At 41.8% G+C, this 24,752-nt stretch overlaps 2 protein-coding genes across 11 annotated transcripts in view; one reads left to right on the forward strand and one right to left on the reverse strand.

The window, feature by feature from the left end:
* Nucleotides 1-5,550: 5,550 nt before the first annotated feature.
* On the forward strand, nucleotides 5,551-15,040 carry KRR1 (KRR1 small subunit processome component homolog). 9 transcript variants are annotated; one of them, XR_013960203.1, is made up of 8 exons: nucleotides 5,568-5,670; nucleotides 7,132-7,296; nucleotides 8,170-8,244; nucleotides 8,616-8,750; nucleotides 8,935-9,061; nucleotides 9,157-9,238; nucleotides 12,534-12,633; nucleotides 13,135-13,483. XR_013960203.1 is itself a non-coding variant. In XM_080661804.1 (6 exons), exons 1-3 carry the CDS (start codon nucleotides 5,586-5,588, stop codon nucleotides 8,638-8,640), a joined length of 237 nt encoding a protein of 78 aa, XP_080517930.1. In that variant the 5' UTR covers nucleotides 5,567-5,585; the 3' UTR covers nucleotides 8,641-8,750; nucleotides 8,935-9,061; nucleotides 9,157-9,238; nucleotides 13,135-14,525. The 9 variants fall into 9 exon arrangements, 2 of the variants coding, with proteins under 2 accessions (XP_080517930.1, XP_080517931.1); XR_013960204.1 differs by having other exon boundaries at nucleotides 7,132-7,258; XR_013960201.1 differs by lacking the exon at nucleotides 12,534-12,633 and having other exon boundaries at nucleotides 5,562-5,670; nucleotides 7,132-7,258; nucleotides 13,135-15,002.
* GLIPR1 (GLI pathogenesis related 1) overlaps nucleotides 14,530-24,752 on the reverse strand; it is a 32,936-nt gene continuing 22,713 nt past the window's right edge. Inside the window, exons 5-6 of one of the 2 annotated variants that reach the window (XM_080661795.1) lie at nucleotides 15,010-15,036; nucleotides 14,530-14,910 (exon numbers count right to left, since the gene is read on the reverse strand). In XM_080661795.1, the coding sequence (XP_080517921.1) occupies nucleotides 14,762-14,910; nucleotides 15,010-15,036 (176 nt within the window). In that variant the 3' untranslated portion in view covers nucleotides 14,530-14,761. Of the gene's footprint in view, nucleotides 15,037-24,752 lie in introns of both variants that reach the window. The other variant, XM_080661794.1, reaches the window with a different exon arrangement.

The following is a 24,752-nucleotide window of genomic DNA, read 5'->3' on the forward strand; positions in this document are numbered from 1 at the left end:
TTGCACTGGCTGGTAGAAAGCTCAGGGCAAATAGGTGGTTGATCTCCAGCAAAAGTCTAGAATACTTTTGGTACCCATTTGAGATACACAGATTATTATGCGTTCAGAGATCATAATAATCTGGCCACTTAGTGTATATATATAACTTACCTAATAATAGACAAACATGTAAATTGACCATACCTCCGCTATGCCACCAGCCAATCAGGAGTGATATGCAAATTAACCAAACAAAAAATGGCGGTTAATTTGCATACACCGGCGCCAAGTGATGGGGCGGGTGGGACACTTGTGTCGTCACCATGGTGATGATGCAGGCATTCTGCCCCACCCCCAGTCTCTCAGGGCCTCTGGACAGCGTGGGATGGTGGGGCTGGAGTGGAAAGAGGTGGCTCCCAGAGTGGAAAGAGGTGGCTCTGGGGCCTGAGCAGAAGGGGCTGGGCCGGAGTGGAAAGGCAGTGCCAGCCGCCAGGGAAAGGAAAGCCCATTCTAGCACGAATCTTCATGCATCGGGCTTCTAATATACATATATGTATATATGTATATATATATATATATGTATCTCATTAGTAATGTATAAAGTAAAATAATAATTATGTATAATTATTGTTATATCCAACACATAGAACATGACCAAGTATTTAGAAGAGTACCTGAAACATTATAGATGCTCAATAAATACTTGTTGAATGAATTACTGATTTGTTTTATAAAAATGGGATTACATATGTATATATAATTACTATATAATTTTTAATGTAGTTATAATTATGTATATAATTATCCCATCTTTCTGTATCTGGCTTTCATCACTCAATGCCTCTAGGTAATCTCTTCATATATATTTAATTCTTATGAATGGTTGCATAATATCTCACAATCATGAAGGTAAGTAACATCAATTTACTTAACTGTATCTCTAATTGATAGTCAAGGTGCTTTTATTTTTTCCACTATAAATAATAGCTAATATCTACTGAGTGTGTTCCATATGTAAATCACTTTTTTTAAGCAATTTACATATATAAAGTCACTGAGTTAAAGTTATTCTCTCCATTGTAGGAAACTGAATTAGGGGTGAGTAAAAATTTGCCCAAGCCAACATAGCCAGTAGGCACTAAACTACCAGAGTGGCTCCAAAGTACCTTTCACTGAACTACTTCTTTTATTGTTGTTAATCCTCAACTGAGGATATTTTTCCATCGACAGAGAGAGAGAGAGAGAGAAACATCGATGTGAAAGAGACGCGTTGATTAGTTGCCCCCCACATGAGCCCCCACCAGAGCCAGGGATTGAGCCTGAAACTGAGGTACATGCCCTTGACCAGAATGGAACCTGGCACCCTTCAGTCTGAGGCTGATGCTCTATCCCTGAACAAAACTGGCTAGGGCCTGAACTACTTCTATACAACACAATAATCAACACAATTGTATATAAGTCCTAATGGGATGGTGTTTTATTTCTAGTTGACAGTTTCCCAGCAATGAAATTATTATGGAAGGATATATATATATATATATTACATTGATAGATTGCTTTGCAAAAAGACAGTAACAGGAAGAAACCAAGAGGGAGGCATAGGTAAACACCTAAACTGCTGCCTCGCACAACAATATCAAAACTTCAAATAAAAGACAAAACAGACACCATCCAGAACCACAGGAAAGCTGGCTGAGTGGAAATTCTACAACTAGAAGGAAAGAGGAAAGCACATTGAGTCTCAGAGGAGCTGCAAAAGGCTGAGGTACGGAGACGCATGCAAGCGCGGAGAGGATGGGCAGCTGAGTGCACGGGCAGCTCAGTGTGTGGCTGGCTTTCTAAAGCGGGAGGGAAACAGAAGCTCCCAACTGTGCTGAACTCCAGTTCCGGGTGAGTTTCTGGGAACCCAGACTCATTCGGGGAGAAACTGGACTGTCTGGCAGTAGGTGAAACTCAAGGGTGGCTTTCCTCAGAGGTTCTTGCAGCGATTACCAAGGGACACTGAGACCCAGGGGCCTCATAGGGCAGGGCTTACGGGAAGCCAAGGCTGTCTGATCCGCCCTGGGACTCCGCTCCATCCAAGCTGAGCACAGAGGCTTTTGCAGTTTTGCAAGTCTTGTCTTATAAGGGTGTCTCCAGCAGAGAAGTTCTCCCAGTGTAGACACAGCTGATCCTCACAGCCAATTGGCCTGGAGGTCAATTCCTCCCAGTGATACCAACAACAATCAAAACTTAACTACAACAAGACTGCACACAGCCCACAAAGTGGTGCATCAAGTGTGTCCACCTCAGGTAACTGGGGAAGCTGAGCCACTGGGCCCTATAGGACACCTACCACACAAAGCTACTCTACCAACTCAGGGAAGCAGCGAAAATGCAGAGACAAAGAAACAGATCACAAACGAAAGAAATGGAGGAAAGCAAACAACTGAATATAGAGTTCAAAAACACAGTTATAAGGTTTTTCAAGAATTTCCTAGAAAAGGCCGATAAATTTAGTGAGACCCCCGAGGATATGAAAAAGGACCAACTAGAAATTAAACATACACTGACTGAAATAAAAAATATTATACAGAGATCTAACAGCAGACTAGAGGACCGCAAGAATCAAGTCAAAGATTTGAAATACAAAGAAGCAAAAAACACTCAACCAGAAAAGCAAAAAGAACAAAGAATCCAAAAATATGAAGATAGTGTAAGGAGCCTCTGGGACAACCTCAAGCATACCAACATCCGAATTATGGGGGTGCCAGAAGAAGAGAGAGAGCAAGATACTGAAAACCTATTTGAAGAAATAATGACTGAAAACTTCCTCCACCTGGTGAAAGAAATAGACTTGCAAGTCCAGGAAGCTCACAGAATCCCAAACAAAAGGAATCCAAAGAGGACCACACCCTGACACATCATAATTAAAATGCCAAGAGTAAAAGACAAAGAGAGAATATTAAAAGCATCAAGAGAAAAACAGTTAGTTACCTACAAGGGAGCACCCATATGATTGTCAGCTGATTTCTCAACAGAAACTATGCAGGCCAGACGGGAGTGGCAAGAAATATTCAAAGTGATGAATAGCAAGAACCTACAACCAAGATTACACTACCCAGGCAAAGCTATCATTCAGAATTGAAGGTCAGATAAAGAGCTTCACAGATAAGAAAAAGATAAAGGAGTTCATCATCACCAAACCAGTATTATATGAAATGCTGAAAGGTATTCTTTAAGAGGAAGAAGAAAAAGGTAAAAATAGAAATTATGAACAACAAATACATGTCTATCAACAAGTGAATCTAAAAATCAAGTGAATAAAAAATCTGATGAACAGAATAAACTGGTGAATATAATAGAATCAGGGGCATAGAAAGGGAGAGGACTGACAATTCTCGGGGGGAAAGGGGTGTGGGGGGTGCAGGAAGAGACTGGACAAAAATCGTACACCTATGGATGAGGACAGTGGGGGGAGGTAAGGGCAGATGGTGGGGTGGGAACCAGGTGGAGGGGAGCTATGGGGTGAAAAAAGAGGAACAGTTGTAATAATCTGAAAAATAAAGATTTATTAAATTAAAAAAAAAGGACAGTAACAGTTTATATTTATACCATACTGTCTAAGGCTGCTCTTTCCTCCAGCAGATTATCATTAAAAAATATTTTTATTGTTTCTTTTTTGCCAATCTGGTGGGTGAAAAGGGGTATTGTTATATCTATATGTTTTTCTGATAGTGTAATATGTTTATCAACCATTTGGATTTGCTCTTGATTGGTCAGGGTTCTCCAGAGAAACAATATAGAGAGAGTATATTCACGTGATTATGTGGGCCTGGAAAGTCCAAAATCTTCAGGGTGGTCCAGCAGGCTGGAGACCCAGAGAACTGTTGTTGTTGCAGCTAAAGTCCAAAAGGTATAAGGCTAAAAACCCAGCCCTCCTTGTACCAGAGCTACTAATGGTCAGACTGCCTGGATTTGAAGTCTAACTCATTACTAGGTTTTGCTGGGAACACTGAAGGAATTGCTTCTCACTTTATAACTTTTATCTGCTATTTGTTCTATTATAGGGATTTGTAATTTATTTTTTTTTTTTAGCAAATTGTAAGAATATTGAGATAAAATCACTGCCTATAAGACACAGGATAAAAGCAAAAATCTTAACATAATCATGTCTTGAAATCTTCTGTCCCTAAGTAACAATTTGTTTTCTACACTTACCTTATAATCTTTTATAGATGATAAAATCCACAAGGGTGGATTTCAGATCATTGTTTTCCCATTTCACTTATGAGAGGAATTCAACCTATCAAAGACTTCTTCTATTTGTGCTGCAGAAAATATTTTAAATAGCAAGCAATAAGACCAATCATCAAAAAAAAAAGTGTTATCTTTAGTGAGTCTAAAAACTTTGAGATTCCTAGAAGTGTAAAGATTTGTAGTAGTGATGAACCTCACATCTTGAAGTCAGCTAATATGCAGTGTAGGGGCAGCGTGGAGTCATTTTGGGAAGTCTTAGTTAGGTGAAGTGAAATACTTCAGAAGTGCTGCTTAGTTTGGTTCAGGGGATAGAGCATCAGCCGCAGACTGAAGGGTGCCAGGTTCCATTCTGGTCAAGGGCATGTACCTCAGTTTCAGGCTCAATCCCTGGCTCTGGTGGGGGCTCATGTAGGGGGCAACTAATCAACGTGTCTCTTTCACATCTATGTTTCTCTCTCTCTCTGTAGATGGAAAAATATCCTCGGTTGAAGATTAACAACAAAAAAAGTAGTTGAGTGAAAGGTACTTTGGAGCTACACTGATAGTTTAGTGCCTACTGGCTATGTAGGCTTGGGCAAATTTTTACCCACCCCTATTCAGTTTCCTACAATGGAGAGAATAACTTTAACTCAGTGACTTTATACATGTAAATTGCTAAAAAAAAAAAAAAAAAAAAAAAAAAAAAAAAAAAAAAAAAAAAAAAGTGATTTACAATATCAAGACCCTAGGAAAATCACCATCAGAAACAAGGACTTTGAAAACTTACATTTCATAAAGAGTATCTATCTTGTTTTGTTTTAACTTTCGTTTCTCACTTTATAACTTTGGTTTTAAGGTCTAGATATATAATGCACATAACGTACCTTGTACAAAGTAATCTCATAATAAATGGGAGTTATTAGTGTCACTTCCTGCCATTGAGAACCATATATTCTCATATTAGTACCTTCTCCTCGCCAACCGCATATTTGACTATCATATAAGTATTTAACAAAGGAGTGGCATCAGTGATTGTCACTTAGCACTATGCGGCCAAACCCTGGAGTCCGTCCTCCGGGGTTGGACTCTGAGGCCATGGGAAAAGTACAGACGAAACCCATCTCCAACTTACAATGCTAAACTACAATTCCCAGCATGCAGCAAACTCCGTGGTTTCAGTGCATCCTAAAAAAGAAGTCCCTGACTCTCCATTAGCAGCATGAGAAGCCCTGTAGTTTACACAGATCCGCGGGTTCTAGCGTAGGCACGCACAGAGGCTGCTCAGATCTCCTCGTCTGAGCTCTACCGCACTCATTTTGGTACAGGGACTGTAGCCGGAAGGATTTAAGAACCGTTCCACTTCCGGTAATACCGGAAGCGGTCCGAAGATGGCGACCTCCGAAGTGAACGAGCCAGCGCTAGCGGCTGGGAAAAGTGAATTTCGTAACCAGAAGCTGAAGCAGGAGAACCGAGGTAAGGTGGTGTGAGCACCGAAGCCTGGGTTGGAGGTTTAGTTGCGATCATGTAACGCCGCCTCGAGTCTGTTCTCTGAAATTGAGTACCTGTAAGAGCTGCTTTTTAGGGGTATTGGCCGGGCCTGCGAAACCGTCTGGCGGATATGGTGTCGGTCAGGTGTTCCTAACTAATCGCTTTTGCTAAACTGATGGTGTTGCGGAATTTGTGTTTTGTAAAATGATGATTAAGAAATTGCGGAGGGCACACCTTAGACCCGCGGCGATGGCCGGAAGTCATTGGCAAAAGGAGGGGTGCCGTGGGGGGAAGGAGATGGTTCTGTATTTGAGTTAAGGGCTGATAATAACGGACACAGACATATTGATGAGGAGATTCAGATTCAGTAGGTCTAGGGTGGAGGCCAAAAATTGCATTTCTAACACTTGCAGTTTATGCTCATGCTGCAGGCCTATGAATCATACCTTTGAGTAGTACTGATATAAGTTACAGCTATTGGATTTAAGAGGTTCCTAAAATCCAGGAGTTTTAATAAAGGATATGAAAGATAATTTATGGCCTTTCAGAAGCATTTTGTTTTAATGAAAGGAGACCTTTATGTCCCCTTAGGCAAGTCACTAATCTTTTTAGACTGAATGTCTTCTATAAAATGGGAAAAATAATAGTGGTTCTTTTTACCTTTCATAGTTGTCATGAAGAGTATACAGAAATAAGGATCATGAAAACGCTATAGGAAACCTAAAACCCTATACCAGTGATTATTAACTGAAAGTGTACACCAGAGTATCAGCTTTTTTTAAAAAAAATATTTTTTAAATTGATGTCAGAGAGGAAAGGGGAGAGAGAGAAAGAAAGAAACATCAATGATGAGAAACAATCATTGATCAGCTGCTTCCTGCACACCCCACACAGGGATCAAGCCCGCAACTGGGCATGTGCCCTGACCGGAATCGAACTGTGACCTCCTGGTTCATGGGTTGATGCTCAACCACTGAACCAAGCCCGCCAGGCCAGAGAATCAGCTTTTAAAAGTTTTATGCACATGCATCAACATGCAAACATAGTATACACACACACATACTCAGGCTTCACTTCAGTAAAATTTGAAAGGTTACTTATATTTATAATAGCCTTGTAAACAAAGTGGTATCTGAGTCTTCAGCTCTAACACATGGTGGTGCAGTGGAAGTTACTTGAGTACTCACTATCTGTCAGGTGTGTACTAATTAGTGTGGATCCAAGTTGGGTCCTTGCCCTTAAGGAACTTTGCTTTACGAAGCCACGGAAATGTCTACAAGTAGTTTCAATAGTGTGTTGGTAATGATAGAGGCCTGCTCTTTGACTGCTGAGTAATCTAAAAAGCATAGGAAAATGAAATGCAGAGGGAGTACTGGAAGCTTGTAAATGTATGCATATAAATGTCCAAAAGTAGGTTAAAATCTGTTGTGTAATTTTTTCCTGTAGATGAATCAGAACTCTTCACTGTACCTGATGGTTGGGAGGAACCAGTTTTTTCCAGAGGACAAACCCAGAGGACTCTTGGAGGGAAGCAGTTTTGCAAGTCTGTTCCCAAATACAGAGATTGGCGAAAGTAGGCTCACAGTTGTTCATATGGAAAAAGACATGCAGGTTATGATTATTACAATAGCTTTATTAACTCAAAAGAATGTCACAATGCAACTGTAAACTTACCCCTGTATAGAGAGGCTTACTTGAAAGAGTGCTGGCCGTTTGTACAGAAAGCCTTGAATGAACATGTATGCATATTTTATATATTTCTTTGAGATTTTGCTCTGCTGATACCTTTACTTTTAAGTAAGTATTGTATGCTGGGGATTTTTTAAAATATATTTTTTATTGATTTCAGAGAGGAAGGGAGAGGGAGAGAGAGAAACATCAATGATGAGAGAGAATCAGTTGCCTCCTGCACGCCCGCTATAGGGGATAGAGCCTGCAACCTGGGCATGTGCCCTGACTAGAATTGAACCATGATTACTTGGTTCATAGGTTGATGCTTAACCACTGAGCCATGCCAGCTGGGCTCTCTCTCTCTCTCTTTTTGGTAAACTCAGAGATCTGGCCTTATGTTAAATAGTTTATCACTCACTATATATATATATATATATATATATATATATATATATATATATATACACACTTTTTTTTTGCATATTACTCTTTTATTAGATAGGATGGTATTACATATGTGTCCTTATTCTCTCATTACCCCCCAACCCCCCTCCCCCATTCATGCCCTTACTCCCCTGTTGTCTGTGTCCATTGATTAGGCTTATATGCATGCAAATAGTCCTTTGGTTGATCTCTCCTCCTATCACTCACTGTATTGAAATATTCTTCAGAATATGTTCACATGTCAAAAAATAGCATTTTTATTTGCTTTGCTGCAATCTGGTTCTTTGTACTGAGAGTTGATGCATAATTTTCCAATTATTGCTTCTTTTCTAACTTATGATAATTTGTTTTTACTTTGTTTGTATTTAGCTAACAGAAACCAGCTTGGAAAAAAGTTGGAAAGGGAAGTCTATTCTCACCCTAAGGATAAGATAGTGGATTTGAGTTAGGTCCAGGATAGGGAAGCCATATAGCTTTGCATTTTTACCTTAGATGTTAAGTATGGCTTCATATGGATTGATATATATGTATATATATTTTTTTAAACTAGAGATAATATTTATTACATTAAGTACAAAGTATTCTAAAATCAAGTAAGTATAATGGTTTCAATTACCTGACTTTCTATATTCTTATATGAAGATAACCAAGCATTCTTTTTATTAATTACCCAGCTTCTTCAAGGAGGGAGTTGATAGAATTTTAGAGAGAGATTAATTCCTAGTAATTACTAGTTAGATTAGGATAGGTTATATAAGTATCTAAAGCTGAATTCATTTTTAGACAGCTGCTTGTTTGCTTTTTCCTTTCTGTAGCATGTTAATGCAGCCCTGGACCTGATTGAGGGCAGCATGACTGTTTGTACAACAAAGAAGACTTTTGATCCATACTTCATCATTAGGGCCAGAGACCTAATAAAACTATTAGCAAGGAGTGTTTCATTTGAACAGGTAAATTTATAGTTACAGAGATTTTGCTTTATTTGTGCCATTAGAGATGATAAATATAGCACTGCCTCTATCCATCCCTTTTCTTCCTCCGTAAAGATTTCATTATTCTGCTTAGATGTGGGCTTTGAAAAAAAGGTATTTGTAAAGACTATCGGTCTAATAGTTTCTTTGTTTTTTTCAAAAGGCAATACGAATTCTTCAGGATGGGGTTGCATGTAACATCATTAAAATAAGTTGTTTAGTAAGAAATAAAAAAAAGATTTGAAAAAAGAGGATCACGGCTTATTGGTCCCAAAGGATCTACATTGAAGGTACTTTTTATCAGTAGAAAACTTGAGTATCTTTTTTGTCATTAGTTTTTCAGTGTATTTCAACTGAATTTCAACTTATTGTTCTTTTGATATAGGCATTGGAATTCTTAACAAACTTACATTATGGTTCAGGGAAACACGGTTTCAGCCATTGGACCTTTTAGTAGCTTAAAAGAGGTGAGAATGACTTACTATGTTTAGTTAATTTTCAGCAGAGAACAAATTAAATACCTTAGTTATTGTTTTTTTATGATTGTATTGTTTAGAATGTGCTTTGTTTGATTTCCCATTAGTAAGTGCTCTGTACTTCATGGAATTTGAGGGAGCCATTGCTCCTGGACCTTAACATATTATGGCCAACCTTTGACAATTACAGACATCCATTTTTCAATTAGAAGGTCTGCACACCATCACTCCTTCCACTACACATTTTAGTTACATGTGCTCAAATATTAGGGAATGAACAGATGTTGTTATTTGCAGGAATGTATACAGCCCGTTGAGGTCAAACTCAAATTTTCTTTTGTTTGAGTTTATTATGTTTTCATGAACATTTATTTTAACTTGTTATGAGGAAATCTGCCAAGGAGATACTGTTCTAATTGGCTCCCTTTGATGCTTTTGTCTGGATCTGGCTGTGAGGTCTTGCTTCTTCCTCTCTAGGGCCTTTCATAGAACTCTCTTGGACCTCATTCTTAGAAATTGTCTGCTTTTTTCTCGTGGGGCAATAATAACTTAAATACATTGAATACTTTGTAATTCTATAAAGTGTAAATATGTTATTCAGTTCTTACAACAGACCCTTGAGGTATCTTCATTTCCACATTGCAATTGAGAAAGCTGGAAGAGGAAAATTAAGTGTCTTTCCCATATAAAGTAGCAGTCCCATTATTCAAGCCCACATATATTTTTTAAAATATATTTTATTGATTTTTTACAGAGAGAAAGGGAGAGGGAGAGAGAGTTAGAAACATCAATGAGAAACATCAATCAGCTGCCTCCTGCACACCCCCTACTGGCGATGTGCCCACAACCAAGGTACATGCCCTTGACCGGAATCAAACCTGGGACCCTCGAGTCCGCAGGCCGACGCTCTATCCCAGGCGTCCTCAAACTAAGGCCTGCGGGCCACATGCAGCCCGCCGAGGACATTTATCCGGCCCGCCGGGTGCCGCTGCCTGTCCTGCTTAGCAGCCGACTCGTCCCGGGCCCGCAGTGCACATAGGAATTTGTTCATAGTTTTTTTTTTAAACTATAATCCTGCCCTCCAACGGTCTGACGGACAGTGAACTGGCCCCCTGTTTAAAAAATTTGAGGACCCCTGCTCTATCCACTGAGCCAAATCGATTAGGGCAAGCCCGCATATTCTGACTCTGAATCCTGCTCTCTTCTCCCTAAATTGCAGTTGCAGAGTGTAACACTCGTTCTATATGTCACATTTTCGCAGTGCAATTGAATAACATCATTGTACTCAAGGTTGACTATTATGAAAGATCTAGCAACCACTGACTGCCAAGGGGGCTACGGATCAGGTCCGGAGAGAGGCCCGGAGAGAGAAGCAGGGTCTGATCCGCAGCCCCCGTGGCAGTCAGTGCTGGGTCAGCACTGCAAAAGTCAGTCCTGCAGTCAGTGCTGGGTCGCCATAGAAACTGATCAATCAGAACCAAATCAGGGTGAACTGGAGGAGCCAATGGCTGCCTAGGAGGCAGAGCTTTTGATGCTGACTGGCAGAGAAACCGACCAATCAGAACCTAATCTTGGTGAACTGCAGAGGCAGAACCTAAGGTGGGGGCTGAGGAGGAGTTTTAAGGGCAACAGCTGTTTGGTGTAAGGTATAAGAAAGCAGTTCAATTTTTTAATGACCAATTTGGCAATATAGTGCATATGGCTGGTTATCAGTCCAGATATAGGGATTATGTATTTTTGTCTGTCAAGAGTATCTCCTCCTGTTGAAAAAGGCTCCCAGCCCTAACCGGTTTGGCTCAGTGGATAGAGCATCGGCCTGCGGACTGAAGGGTCCCAGGTTTGATTTTGGTCAAGGGCATGTACCTTGGTTGTGGGCACATCCCTAGTAGGGGGCATGCAGGAGGCAGCTGATTGATGTTTCTCTCTCATTGATGTTTCTGACTCTCCCTCTCCCTTCCTCTCTGTAAAAAAATCAATAAAATATATATTTTTAAAAAAAGGCTCCCACCCCTCCCCCTATTTAAGCAATCCTATCCTATATAATCTATCTATACTACTAAAAGGGTAAAAAAGGTAATATACTAATTAGACTGGGTCGACCGGCCATCTTCTGGATGTCCGACTTCTTTATAGACAAAGCCATGGTGGTGGGGGTCGAGGCAGAGGCAGTTAGGGGCGATCAGGTCACCAGGGGAGAGCAGTTAGGGGCAAGATCAGGCCGGCAGGGGAGGGCATTTGGGGGCGAGATCAGGTTGGCAGGGGAGGGCAGTTAGGGGTGATCAGGCAGGCAGAGGCAGTTAGGGGTGAGATCAGGCCGGCAGGGGAGAGCAGTTAGGGGTGAGATCAGGCCAGCAAGGGAGGGCAGTTAGGGGCGATCAGGCAGGCAGGCAGGCAGAGGGGTTAGGGATAATCAGGCAGGCAGGTGAGCAGTTAGGAGCCAGTAGTCCCAGATTGCAAGAGGGATGTCCGACTGCCGGTCATCCCCCAAGGGGTCCCCGGTTGGAGAAGGTACAGGCTGGGCTGATGGAAACCCCCTCTGCACGAATTTCATGCTTTGGGCCACTAGTACTAAAATATTTCCTCTAATTAATTCCCTTTTAATGTGCATGAATTTCGTGCACTGGGCCACTAGTCTATTATATTTAGAGAAGTGATCTTTCAGAATTCTGCCTTTTTCTATTAAATAAAGCCTGAATTATTTCAGATTGTATTGAAACCTTTTTTTAAAAAACTTAACACAGATTATTTATGTTAGCCTTTTGAGAGAAATGTTATATCCCTGTGTGCAAAGTTCATGACTATTCTTGGAAATGTAACTATGGTATAAGGAGCTGTTTTACTAGTATTTATGATGGGTATTTGTTGAACAGTCTACTTAAATTTGGTGATATTAAGTTTGAAAGTCTCTATTAGATTGATGTGAAAGAACAATTTTGAATTACATGGGTATATTAAAGATAAAGAGAGCTAGTAGTGCATCTGATTCCTGGTTTGCATCCTCGTGTGTACCAATGTCTATAAATTTCAAATGGCATTGATTAGGTGGTTGAGTTCTGTTAAAAAGACCTCTAAATACTATCAGATTATTATTTTTATTACCAAAATCTTGTTTAAAAAATTCTACTGGTCATTCATTGAACTAATACTTGGGAAACTTTTTAAGTTTTTATGGGTTATTAAATGAAGTATATTTTGACCTATAATTTTCTAATTAGTTAATTAAATTAATGAAGCTGGAAGGATTACATGTAATATTCTTCATGAAATGTAATTTTGCCCTGTCCAGGTAGCTCAGTTTTTAGAGCATCCTGATAACACCAAAGTTGTGGGTTCAATCCCAGTCAGGGTACATACATACAAGAATCAACCAATGAATGCATAAATAAGTGGAACACCAAATAGATGTTTCTCTCTCTCTCTCTCTCTCTCTCTCTCTCTCTCTCTCTCTCATCAATAAATAAATATTTTTAAATGTAATTTTTAATTATTTTAGCATGCAAGATGGAAAATTGGCATATTAATGAGTACTCTAAGGTACTAAAATTTATAAAAGAATATAAGTAAAAATAATACGACTTCAAGTGTGATTTAAGGGGAAAAATGTAGTTGAATCCAGTTAAATCCAGTCATTGGTTCAGCTAGCTAAACTATAATGCTATTTTTATGTATATATTCACTAATGTATTTTTAAAGTATTTTTATTATTATTATTTTCTCTTAAAGACATTTCTAACTTTCCTTTAGGCTGATGGCAGGTGCTTTATATTTTATAACATTACCTTCCAATTATAACAGTATTCTGAAATTATTGTACTAAATATATATTCTTTATGTTTTATTTGGTAAAATATAAAGAATTACACATATTGTGTCTTTTATTTGTCTAGCTTCTATTGAAACTAAAATTGACGTGGCTGCCATCAAGGAAAAGGTTAAGAAAGCAAAGATTAAGAAACTGGGAGTTCTCACAGCTGAAGAAGTTAAGCTTAAGATGGAAGCAGATGAAAAGAAAAGAAGAAGAAAAAATAGTACACACACACACACACCCATACACACACAACCTGAACTAGAACCTACTAAGCTATCTCTTTTAATAAAGGACTTTGAGATACTAGGGCATTAGTTGCCTTATCTGTAAGAAGTAATACTCGGATTATTTTTTTCTGAATGTATTTTTCTTTGTAAGAGTATTTATATGTACGGCTATTCTTTATAAATATAAATTATTGTATTCTTCATGTGTTTTTTGAACTATGTTGTTCTAGAGAGCGGTATATATGTCTTTGTATACATTGCACCTAATCTGTTCCAGGCAGGCTTTGTCTAGAATGATTTTAGGAGTAATTCTTCTTTTCTTTTTTTTTTTTAATCCTCACCTGAGGATATTTTTCCATTGATTTTTAGGGAGAGTGGAGGAGAGAGGGAAAGACAGAGAGAAACATCGATGTAAGAGAAACACATCAATTGGTTGCCTCCTGCAGGAGCCTGACCAGGGCCCTCGCTGACGAGGAGCCTGCAATGGAGGTATGTGCCCTTGACTGGAATCAAACCCAGGACCCTTTGGTCTGTAGGCCGACGCTCTATCCACTAAGCCAAACCGGCCAGGGCTAGGAATAATTCTTTCATTTGATGTAAAGATTTTTGAAATGTGACTGTTGAAATTATCCAACAAATCAAATATCTGATTTGGTTAAATACAACTGTCCCAGCATTTGGTTTTGAGGAAAACAAATGCAGATTTTTCAGTGCTTTCTCTACAGATAACAAACATTTAGGCTTATTCCTTTCTGTAATCTCATTTTATGTTGTGTCCCAAGATTAAACAACTCATAAGCAAAAAAAGCAAGGCCTCTTTAAGTCAAATTCCTTAATTGCTATTCTATTCTGAATCCAGAAAAGTGATAAACCAGAAATACATCAAATTGCAACTGGGTAAACCAGATTATTTAGAGTTTAATCAGCATGCAACAAGTTATGTAGAAATGTTTATACTCATGAAGACCTGTTGACTTATTTAGAACCACTGAAATCTAGCTCCCTCATTTTAGGTTACTTACTAAAAGTCACAGTGTGTGGCAGCCTGAAAACGGTGCTTATTCATAGAAACATGGGAAGTAAAGGTGAGTTTATCCCGTAGAGTGAGGAATTTGAACAGTTTTGGTTATGGCTTTACTGAAGCAATGTAATTTTTTTCTGGAATGTTTTAAAGTTAGAATTACACCCAATTGTTATTTTTTAAATGTCATATACAGATGAGTTGTAAACTTTTTTTAAAAAAAATATTTATTTCAAAGAGGAAGTGAGAGGGAAGGAGGGATAGAGACATCAATGATGAAGGAGAATCATTGATCGGCTGCCTTCTGCACACCCCCTACTGGGGATCGAGCCTGCAACCCCAGGCATGGACCCTGACCAGAAATCAAACTGACCTCCTGGTTCATAGGTTGATGCTCACCACTGAAAAACACTGCTGGGCAAGTCTGTAAACTTCTTTTTTTTTTTTTCTGGATTGTATTAGTCCAAAAGAACTAAATGTTTGTACTTGACCAAGATGGTAATAATAGCAGCCAGGATTAGTATTAGTGGACTAACAATAAAAAAGAGAGATAGGTATCTATTACGTAAATATAACGGCCAGTCTGGATACACAATAGAGTAGTAACCTGTAAAACAAACATAAAATATCCTCTTAAACATTGTTTTTGATAATGCAGTAACATAATTTACAAAGACCTTAATGAAACTAAGATTTATATACTTACGTATGAGTTTGTCTCGCTGTGGGCTAGCTGTAAAATCAGAGAGAAGAAAAAAAATTAAAAGAGGTACTGGGGAGGCTTTTGTTTTATTTTTAAAAGCCAAGTTTCTAATTATAACCATTAACTGTTGCTTTGGCTTTATTGCAGTGAATTTCAAAGGTTACTTTTTAAAGATTTTATTGTACTAACTACTCACTTGATATTTTTAAAGCAACTTTTATATAAACTAAACTTTTTATGTACCACTACTGTAAATGGAAAATCATTTTACATACCATATCTAACATAATCCAGTAAAAATAAAAATTAAAACATTAAATATTTAAAATAAAACCTATTAGTAATATTGAGTGTGAGCAATTCATTAAAATATTTTCCTGGAAATAAGTTTCTTCCTTAGAAGAATGATGCTGTTTATGATCAGTCAGTAAAAGAGAGTGGCCTCTCTCATCCATTTCAGTATATCGGTAAATTACAAATAGGGGCATTTGGCAATCATAGTCATAATTACTCCTCTCCCTTCACTGAGCTTTTATTCAGAATTTTACATTGGAGCACTAGGAAGGAAACTTTGCATTTGCCTTAGCCTTTTATAGTCAAGACACTTTTTGACACCAGTCCTACTCTAGCTACTATTGGATTCCTGTGGTGGAACCAAAAAGGAGCAGGCCCTCTGGGCACCTGTGAGCATCCCTGATCATCACACCTGGGCTTTTTCTATGTCCAGTTACTGAAGCTGCTGCTCTAGCTTTTCTTGGCAGTTATATCCATGAAATCAATAATGTGATGTGCTACTTACGTTTTTTCTGCATATGTATTTTTTAAATGTTAACTATTCAACTTGAATATTAAGACAAATGTAACCACGTGCTAGCTAAAGTCACCTTGTGTTCCATCCAGTATGCCCAGCACATTTTGCAAAACCATCCTGATTTGGCCTTTATGGGTATTTATTGAGCCTACCAACAGTATCTAGAAGACCACAAAGGATTTTCCTCCAGTATTTCCCATAATTTATCAGAGAAGGAATCTGTTGAATAAAATATTTTATTCAAACTCTTACCTCCCATGCAAGTTAGTATGTATTTTCCCTTCATCTCTCTTAAGAGCCCAGGGTCGTTTTATTATTGGACTACAGCCTCAGTTTTCTGAATTTCATTCCACAAGATGAGAGACCATTTCAAGCTGGATCTCCAATATCAAAAGCTAAAACTCGCAATTTTTTTTTCTTGTTATAATTGTGTTGTTAATAATTAGCTAGATTTTTTAAAGGAAGTATTTTGTTTTTTTAAGAAACATGACTCTATTAATGCTTATTTGCCAGCCAGAGTAGGTACCTTGGCTACAAAGGTGAATTAAATGTGCATAATTCCTACCTGTTTGGAATTTAAAGTGGGAAAGACAAAACTAACCAATGGCAACAATGAAATTACTCTAAATAATTGTCTCAGTTTGAATCACTGATTTTAAGAGAATTGATCATGGGAATAAAAATATCACCTAAAAATTTGGACATAAAACAACAAGAGTAAACATCAAAACACCAAGAGTAAATTCAAGATTTGGAATTAGAAGAGAAATTTGGGGATAATAGAAAATATTTATTGAGTGCTACTGCATGACAAGTCCATGTTCTAATTATATACAATGTGTGTGTGTGTTGTTTTTTTTTCTTTGAATTATAATACCATCAACACGTTATTGAGGAAATAGGTTCAGATAACGTTCATTTTGTGTCTGTCTCCTTATTTTGGCTGCCTCCCTGTGTTTGCTTCTCTATATTAGGTAGAGCTGCTACTTCTCTCAGTCTTGGTATAATGGCCTATGTATGTAGGTGTCCTGTGGAGTCCAGTGTTGCACTCTCCCTGGTCATCTGATTTGGGTGCTCTGGGTCTGTCCCTTGTGTGGGTTGTGTGTGCCCTCCTGTTGCAGTTGAGCCTTGATTGCTGATGGCACATCCGTGGGAAAGATTGACCCTCATGCTGATTAGTTAGGAGAACTGTCCATGACTATAGTTGAGCTTTTGTGTAGGGGCTGACCCTACAGAGCAGGATTTGCTTTAGCAGAGCTCTGGTGCTTTGTCCTTTGTCCGGTGAGTCTGTCCTTTGTGTTGTTTGTGGAGTGGTGCTCTGGTGGGGTCTGAAGCTGGCCTCCAGGTATGTTGATTTGGGGGCCTTGTGGGCAGTGCAGGCCAAGATTAACTGCTGCCTGTACCCTGCTCAGGGCCACCTGGGATGAGGTACAAAGTTGTTTGCCACGCATGCTGGGCTTGGAGGTGCCTGGGAGAGGCTAAACTTCTGACCAAGTCTAGCTGCCGCTAGTGTCGGGCCTGAGGCCACTTAGCAAGAGGTACGGGGGACCTGAGGCCAGATGTTGCTTGTTTGGGTTTGTGAGCTTTTGAGAGATTTTAGGAAAGTCCAAAGCATGAGCCAAGAGAAGCCATTTGTGTGGAAAAGCCACTGGAAGCAGCTTGGGTGGGTCCAAAAGTTGGGTGGGTCAGGATCTGAGGGAACCACCAGGGCAGGGAGAGTTGTGTGAGCCAGGCTGATGGAAACTCAGATAGGGTGCCTGCCCAAACCTGCCTGTGCCTGCAGGGGGAGGGCTCAATAAGGGAGCAATGGCTTCTGCCAGCCCTTCTCTCTGGGAGCAAGCTGCCCTCCAGCCCTTCCCCTGAAGCCAGATAATTCATTTCCTCCCTATATGTTTCTGGCACCTTTTGAGCTGCTCTCCAGGGCTGGATGTTAGAGGGAATGAGTCCAAGTAAGTCCATACAGTCCCTTTAAGAGGAACACCTGGGATTCCAGCAGCTCTCATCTCATTCATTCACAATCCCCACTGGCTCACAGCCAGAAGTTACGGTTACCCCAGGGTTCCAGTGCTGGGGAGCCAGGTGTGGGGCTGGGACACAGGCTCCTCAGGGGGACCTCTGCAGCCAAAATATCCCTCCCGATTTTTAACCCCCACACATGGGTGGGGGACCAGGCAGTTAGTTTCCCATCTCCTCCCCTTCTAGTCTCAATGTGGCTCTGTAAATTCTTAGTTATCCTATACTAGAGGCCCGGTGCACGAAATTCGTGCACAGGGGAGAGGGGTGTCCCTCAGCCCGGCCTGCACCCTCTCCAATCTGGGACCCCTCGAAGGATGTCCTACTGCCAGTTTACAGGGATCGGGCCTAAACCGGCAGTTGGACATCCCTCTCACAATCCGGGACTGCTGGCCTCCTAACCGCTCACCTGCCTGCCTGCCTGCCTGATTGCCCCTAACCACTCTGCCTGCCGGCCTGCTCGCCCCCAACTGCCCCCCCTGCTGGCGTGCTCGCCTCTACCTTTCCTCCCCACTGGCCTGCTCGCCCCCAACTGCCCCCCTGCTGGCCTGCTCAGTCCAAACTGCCCCTCCCCCTGCTGTCCTGATCACCCCCAACTGACCCCCACTGATGGCCTGCTCACCCTCAACTGGCCCCCCTGCTGGTCTGCTCGCCCCCAACTGCCCCCCCTGCCAGCCTGATCACCCCCAACGGCCCTCCCACCAGCCTGATCACCCACAACTGCTGTCCCATCCTGGCCTGATCACCCACAACTGCCCTCCCCTCTTGGCCTCTAACCACCTCTACCTCGGCCCTGCCACCATGGCTTTGTCCAGAAGAACATCCGGAAGATCTCCTGGAAGGTCTCCCAGTCTAATTAGTATATTACCCTTTTATTAGTATAGATAGAGGCCTGGTGCATGGGTGGGGGCCTGCTGGTTTGCCCTGAAGGGTCTCCCAGATCAGGGTGAGGGTTCCCTTGGGGCATGGGGCAGCCTGGGCAAGGGGCCTGTGGTGGTTTGCAGGCTGGCCATGCCCCCATGGGGTGAGGGTCCCCGCTGGGGGGGCGTGGCCAGTCTGGGTGAGGGGCTGAGGGCCGTTTTTAGGCTGGCCACACCCCCTTCAGGGTGAGGGTCCCTGCTGGGGTGCCTAGCCAGCCTGGGTGAGGGGCTGATTGCTGTTTGTAGGCTGGCCACGCCCCCCAGCAGGGACTCTTACTCCATGGGGGTGTGGCCAGCCTGGGTGAGGGGCTTTTTTTCTTTCTTTTTTATTTTTTTCAGCGCCTCCTTGAGCAGAGGCCAGGGCCAGCTGGAAGCAGGTATCTGGGATTTATTTATCTTCTATAATTGAAACTTTGTAGCCTTGAGTGGAGGCCAGGGCCGGCCAGGGTGGGTGGGAAGCTTGGCTTCCTCCATCACTGGAGCAACCTAAGCCTCCTGCTCGCTCCAGCTCTGGCCGCCACCATCTTTGTTGGGTTAATTTGCATACTCGCTCCTGATTGGCTGTGGGCATAGAGGAGTGATGGTTAATTTGCATGTTTCTCTTTTATTAGTGTAGATAATAAAGAGGTAATATACAAATTGACCCTCACACCCTCACAAGATGGCTGCCCCATGTCATCACAAAATGGCCGCCCCCACGTCCTTACAAGATGGCTGCCCCAAGTCTTCACAAGATGGCTGGCAGGGGAGGGCAGTTGTGGGTGATTGGGCCAGCACAGGAGGGCAGTTGGGGGCAATCAGGCCATCAGGGGAGCAGTTAGGTGTCAATCAGGTGAGCAGGGGAGCAGTTATGGGGGTGATCAGGCTGGCAGGCAGAAGCAGTTAGGGGCAATCAGGCAGGCAGACAGGCAAGTGGTTAGGAGCCAGTGATCCCAGGTGAGAGAGATGTCCGACTGCTGGTTTAGGCCCGATCCCGCAGAGATTGGGCCTAAACCGGCAGTTGGACATCCCCCGAGGGGTCCCAGATTGGAGAGGGTGCAGGCTGGGCTGAGGGACACCCCCTCCAGTGCACTAATTTCGTGCACCAGGCCTCTAGTACTGAATAAGTTTCAATTATATATATAAGTCTGTCCAGCTACTCTTCACACAGTTTTCAACATTGGTGGTTCTGTAGTTTAGTTGTAATTTTGATGTTGTGGGAGGAAGTGAATACAGCATTTACCTATGCCGCCATCTTGGTTGGAAGCCTGGGCATATTGTTTCTAAAAACTATGGTTTTAACTCCTATGCTATAAAACCTAACTTGTAAAACATAGTAATTTGCTTTGTAGTGTTGTAGCAACATGAAAGGGAAGATTCAGTAAATATACTGATACTCTGAGAAGAGGTTTGTTGCACTTGGATTACACCTTACCAAGTTCTGCTAACAAAACTGATATGAGTAAAATAATGAATGCTTGAACTGGGGAGAAAGAACTGGCTCAGAAACCTGGTCAATAAAGTGTTATTGTTTTTGGAGGGAAGATGAGAGTTAACTGTTTACATCAGGAGAAAGGGAATGGGCATTTAAAATAATTTTGTAATTTTAGACCTGGAAGGGACCTTAGAAAACACATAAGCAGCGGAACGCTTTTGCCAAACAAAATTTATGCAGTTAAACTCGGTCCACTCTGTCCTGCCTCTATTATAAGAACCCCACCCTGACCCTGGAGCTCTGGGAGTTCAGTGGGTTACAGATGTGGACACTAAAGTACTATACAAAAGGATTTGCACAACTTCAACAGCTTAACTGAGTTTTCTTCATATCATAGGAAAAAAATTAAAAACATACTGGGATGAAAAGAAATGTGTCTGGAAAAGAACTTATAAATAAACTCTTGACCAGTTATGGATTATTATTTCAAAATAACAAAGCAGAATTTTGCTAGGATGTTTAGTAAAACATCCTTGAAGTTACCTTCAGTGGTTTTCTGCACCATCCTTATTAAAATATTGTTTTTCTAGTTTCAGAAGTGCCCCATTACAGCTGCTTTCATTTATTCTACAGATGAAAATGCAGCTGCCTGCAGTGGCCCTGGAAGAAGCCACAGCAGCGAGAAAAGTGGGGCACAGCAGACATTTACCTGACACTAGAGCTGCTCCAGAATGCAAAAGTCTTTAGCAGCTGCAAGATTTCTTTTTCTCAGTCTTTTGTTCTCCGACAGAGGGTATCAGCCCACTTAGCTAATAAAGATTTCTCTCTATGTTTGTATAAGTAAGGGTTTCAGTTTGCTCTGATTTGTGAATTTGCTATATTAAATTGAAATTTTGTAGTCCTAGGGTTAATTTAAAGGTATAAATTTGTGACATTTCAAAGAACAAAGAACTTTTATCTATGGCTTTCTTATCTCTTTTGGTGGTCGGAGACTTCCAGGGGCAGGGCTTATAGCTCTGCAGGGCAGAGAGATTTACAGGCCCTGTCCCTGCCTGTGCCATCATAGTCCAACGTGAGCCACCTGAGGCGGAACTAAGGCTGAAGTTATTATAAACTGTCTGTGGACCCCATTAACCCTGGTTGTGTGTCTTGTGTGGTCTGTTGTCTTCGTGGTTGTATGTTTTGTTTGACTTGCTGTTTTCAGTTATTTATTAGGATCCTCATAGAGGACATAACCTGGTCTTTCCCTTCCTCCCTCATCCTGATTCTGACATCATCTGTAACTGGATTAAAGATCTTTTCTTTCAGGAGGCCCTCCAGGCTTTCAGTCTGAAAGAAATCTCCCTACACACACTCATCCTCATCCGCTATCTTTCCAGGCCGACTAAGTCATTTTTCTCCACAGGTCGGACCTCGGCCTTCGAAAGGGAGGACTACTACAGTGGTAGTCTGTAGTTTTCTCCGAAACTCCCACTTGTTTCTATTTCTCCCTTCTGTAGTAATTGTCTTCCTCTGACTCACAATCAGAAAGGAAGACAAGCAACTGGACTGGGGAACGGGGCGGGGGAGGGGGGTCGGAGAAATCAAGAGTGGTAAAGGAGGGGGGTGGTGTCGGCAGTTAATTATGAAGCAGGGAGAGATAGGTTTTTGTTGATTTTTACAGGCTGCAGACCGCTCTGCTGGCGTAGGGGTCTGGTCCTTAGCCTACCAGGTGTCTTATCAGAACTTCACTAGATTCAAGGTCACAAGTTTTCTGCAAGCATAATTAATCTAGATGCCCCGTTTTATTCTTTTTAACCCTTCCAATACTAAATTAGACAGATACAGTATACTTGGAATTCATAAATATTAATCTAAAAAAGCTGACTGTTCACACTTTTGATAATCATTAAAGGACTGAGGTTTCTAAGAATAAAGAATTCTAATACATTAAAAAAAAACTAAACTCCCAGGAGCCAAGCGGAGGAGAAACGGAGCTGAAGTCCGCAACTGCCCTGGTGATTTAAAACTGGTTGCTAGGCAGACTCAGCCCCCAAAGAGCCAGGTGAAAGAAGGGGGTGAGGGGGGCTGGATGCCTGAGCTGCCTGCCGTGGCCCTGGAAGAAGCCTCAGCAGCGAGAATAGCGGGGGACAGCAGACATTTACCTGACACTAGAGCTGCCCCGCTGCTGCCCAGTGAGTAATGAGCATTTTACAACAAGCAATACAAGACTTAGGCCTTTGGCTTACTGGCTACAACAGTTAAACCAGAAGCCAGTGACTGCTACTGGCCTTCTGGCAGCCCCAGAAATAGAGCAGCGAGCCCGGGATCTGTGAAAGCAGCAGATAGAGCTAGTGAAAGCTCCCTGTTTGCAAATGTACTGAAAGTGTTCAGTACCTGTTGCTGCTGGAAGAGGAGGGGCTGAGATCCCTTTCCAGTGCACTCCCTTGGGAGAGGCCTGGTCGCTGCTCTGCCACAAAGGGGACTGGCGGGAAGACAAGGGGCCTAATACCCAAGCCACTGCCACAGAAGCGCTTTGCAATATGCAAAGCTGTTTCTAACTGCAACTCTGGCTGTTTTGGACTGGCAGCTTAAAGTCAAAGAGCAAAGGGAAGGCACTCTCCCTGGACCAGGGAGCCTTCAGGACTTTGAGATTCTCCAAGAGAGGAGGAGTCTGATTGAGGGATGGCAGAGACCCCATTGGTTTGGAAGGACCTAAGGCCACATGTTAAACTTATAGATTATGGCTTTCTAGGCAGATGTCCAAGCCCAGTTATGTAGGGGTTAAGCTGCCTGTTTACAGCAAAACAACTTTCTCCCATGCCAGAATATATTTTAGGGAAATTAGACAGGCTGTGTTTGTGGCTAGAAAGAAGAACTGGCCACCATGCACAGCCCTGACAGTGGCATGCAGAAAACTGTATAATAGACTTAGATGATGCCTGCGTCTTCATGGACATGACTCCAGAAAGACAAGGACAATTTTGCTTTGTGTAGGAAGGTCAAGAATGGACTTTAGTCACCTCCCTAAGATGTTTGTATAGCCCTACCATGTGTCATGTTTAGTAGCAAAAGATTTAGCTGTCAGAAGTGGCCGCAGTGCCAATATTACTGTCTTGCAGGCCTGTGTGACCATGCCCATGTCAGGTGTGGCACAAACCTCAACTTTAGGAAACTGGGGAAGGCCTGTGTGGAACAGAGGGAAGTGGTGAGTACCAGCCCTTTGTTACAGGAATTACAGACCCTGTGAGGTCCTGTGACATGTGAGACCCTGTAAAGGAATAAAGCTCCCTTAGTCCTTTCTGAGAGGGCATGTCACCCCTCCCAGAGACCATATGAAATTTTAAGGACAAGTCAAGTAGGGGGAACCCTACTACAGGGACAGCTGTAACTGTCTACTTGAATATAGACACATTTTGAATTTCTTTTTGCCCTTTGAAGACAGTTATATTACTTTGAAGAATTCATAGAAAGGACTGACAAGGAAAATCAGAAGATCTTAAAGCAGGTCAGTATATTTTTCTCCTTATACAATTCCTCAGAAATTTGGCAAGCTTAATAAATCATGGCAATATATTTCTTTGCATAAATTCAATAAGACCGGTTTCTAATAGTGGTTTTAATAACTGAAAACTTTGACTGGAGGACCATGTTTTAAAGAGCCCTGTCTGAACTCTGAAGACTTGAAGCCAATAAGAGTGCCAAGGAAAAGCCTGGTATCCTGCTTGGGAGACCTGAAAATGGCTGGCGCTGGAGCGTCAGGCCCATGCCCTACAATCACTGGCGGTTGGTCAGAGTACAAGGGGAGCAATAAGGATGCCTCTGCATCCCTGTGGAACCCCACACACTCTGGGCCGCGACAAGTGGGAGGGCTACTGAGATGGGCCTTAAAACCGAGGGCATGGGCCCAGGTGGAGTCACTGCAGGTGAGGGATTCACCTAACTCAGCAGATACTGCAGGCAGGCCGGACGGCAGCTGGATGGCTTGGCTTCCTGGCCCTACAGGACACACTAAGATTCAATCACGAAATTCCAGCAAAGGTAGTCAGTTACCATTCTTGTTGTGTTTATGCAAACAATTAGGCCAAATTGAATACAATAGATAAATTGGTCTTGATCTGGCTCTTTTGATAAACATAGAGGTAATTTTGAGGAGAAAAATTCTATTTCAATAGAGGTCATTAAAAATGAAATGTTTTCTTTCCCTTCCACCGGACCATTTGTTACAGTTTGTCTCTGCCAGGCCTCATCGTCCCTCTGACAGAGAGCAAGGATCTCTTGGCTCTGAGAGAAAACTCTGTCCTTCCTCAGCATGAAGCAGCTACAGAAGAAATTCAATGTCCATTTTCCCTAAAAGAATTCAGAGCCAGGATCCTTGAGGTAATATATTAGGCAGTTAGACAGACATGAGCACAGAAGGGACGATGGGCCAACTAGTGCTACCAGATGTAACTAAGTCTTTCCACCTCTACGTATGTGAGACAAGGGGCATAGGCAAAGAGTTACTCACCCAAAGTCTCAGCCCCTAGAATAGGGTGGTAGCCTATTTGTCCAAAAGACTTGACCCCTTTACATTTGGGTGACATACTTGCCTCCAGGTGGTAGCAGC

Source organism: Plecotus auritus (genome assembly GCF_963455305.1).
Source record: "Plecotus auritus genome assembly, chromosome: 3".
Lineage (NCBI taxonomy): Eukaryota > Metazoa > Chordata > Mammalia > Chiroptera > Vespertilionidae > Plecotus > Plecotus auritus.

What these genes read in the sequence shown, in the direction of transcription:
- KRR1 (XM_080661804.1), top strand. Translation starts at nt 5,586, where the DNA reads ATGGCGACCTCCGAAGTGAACGAGCCAGCGCTAGCGGCTGGGAAAAGT. An exon ending in GCTGAAGCAGGAGAACCGAG is followed by an intron (nt 5,671 to 7,131) that starts GTAAGGTGGTGT and finishes TTTTTCCTGTAG; the next exon opens with ATGAATCAGAACTCTTCACT. An exon ending in AAATACAGAGATTGGCGAAA is followed by an intron (nt 7,259 to 8,615) that starts GTAGGCTCACAG and finishes TCCTTTCTGTAG; the next exon opens with CATGTTAATGCAGCCCTGGA.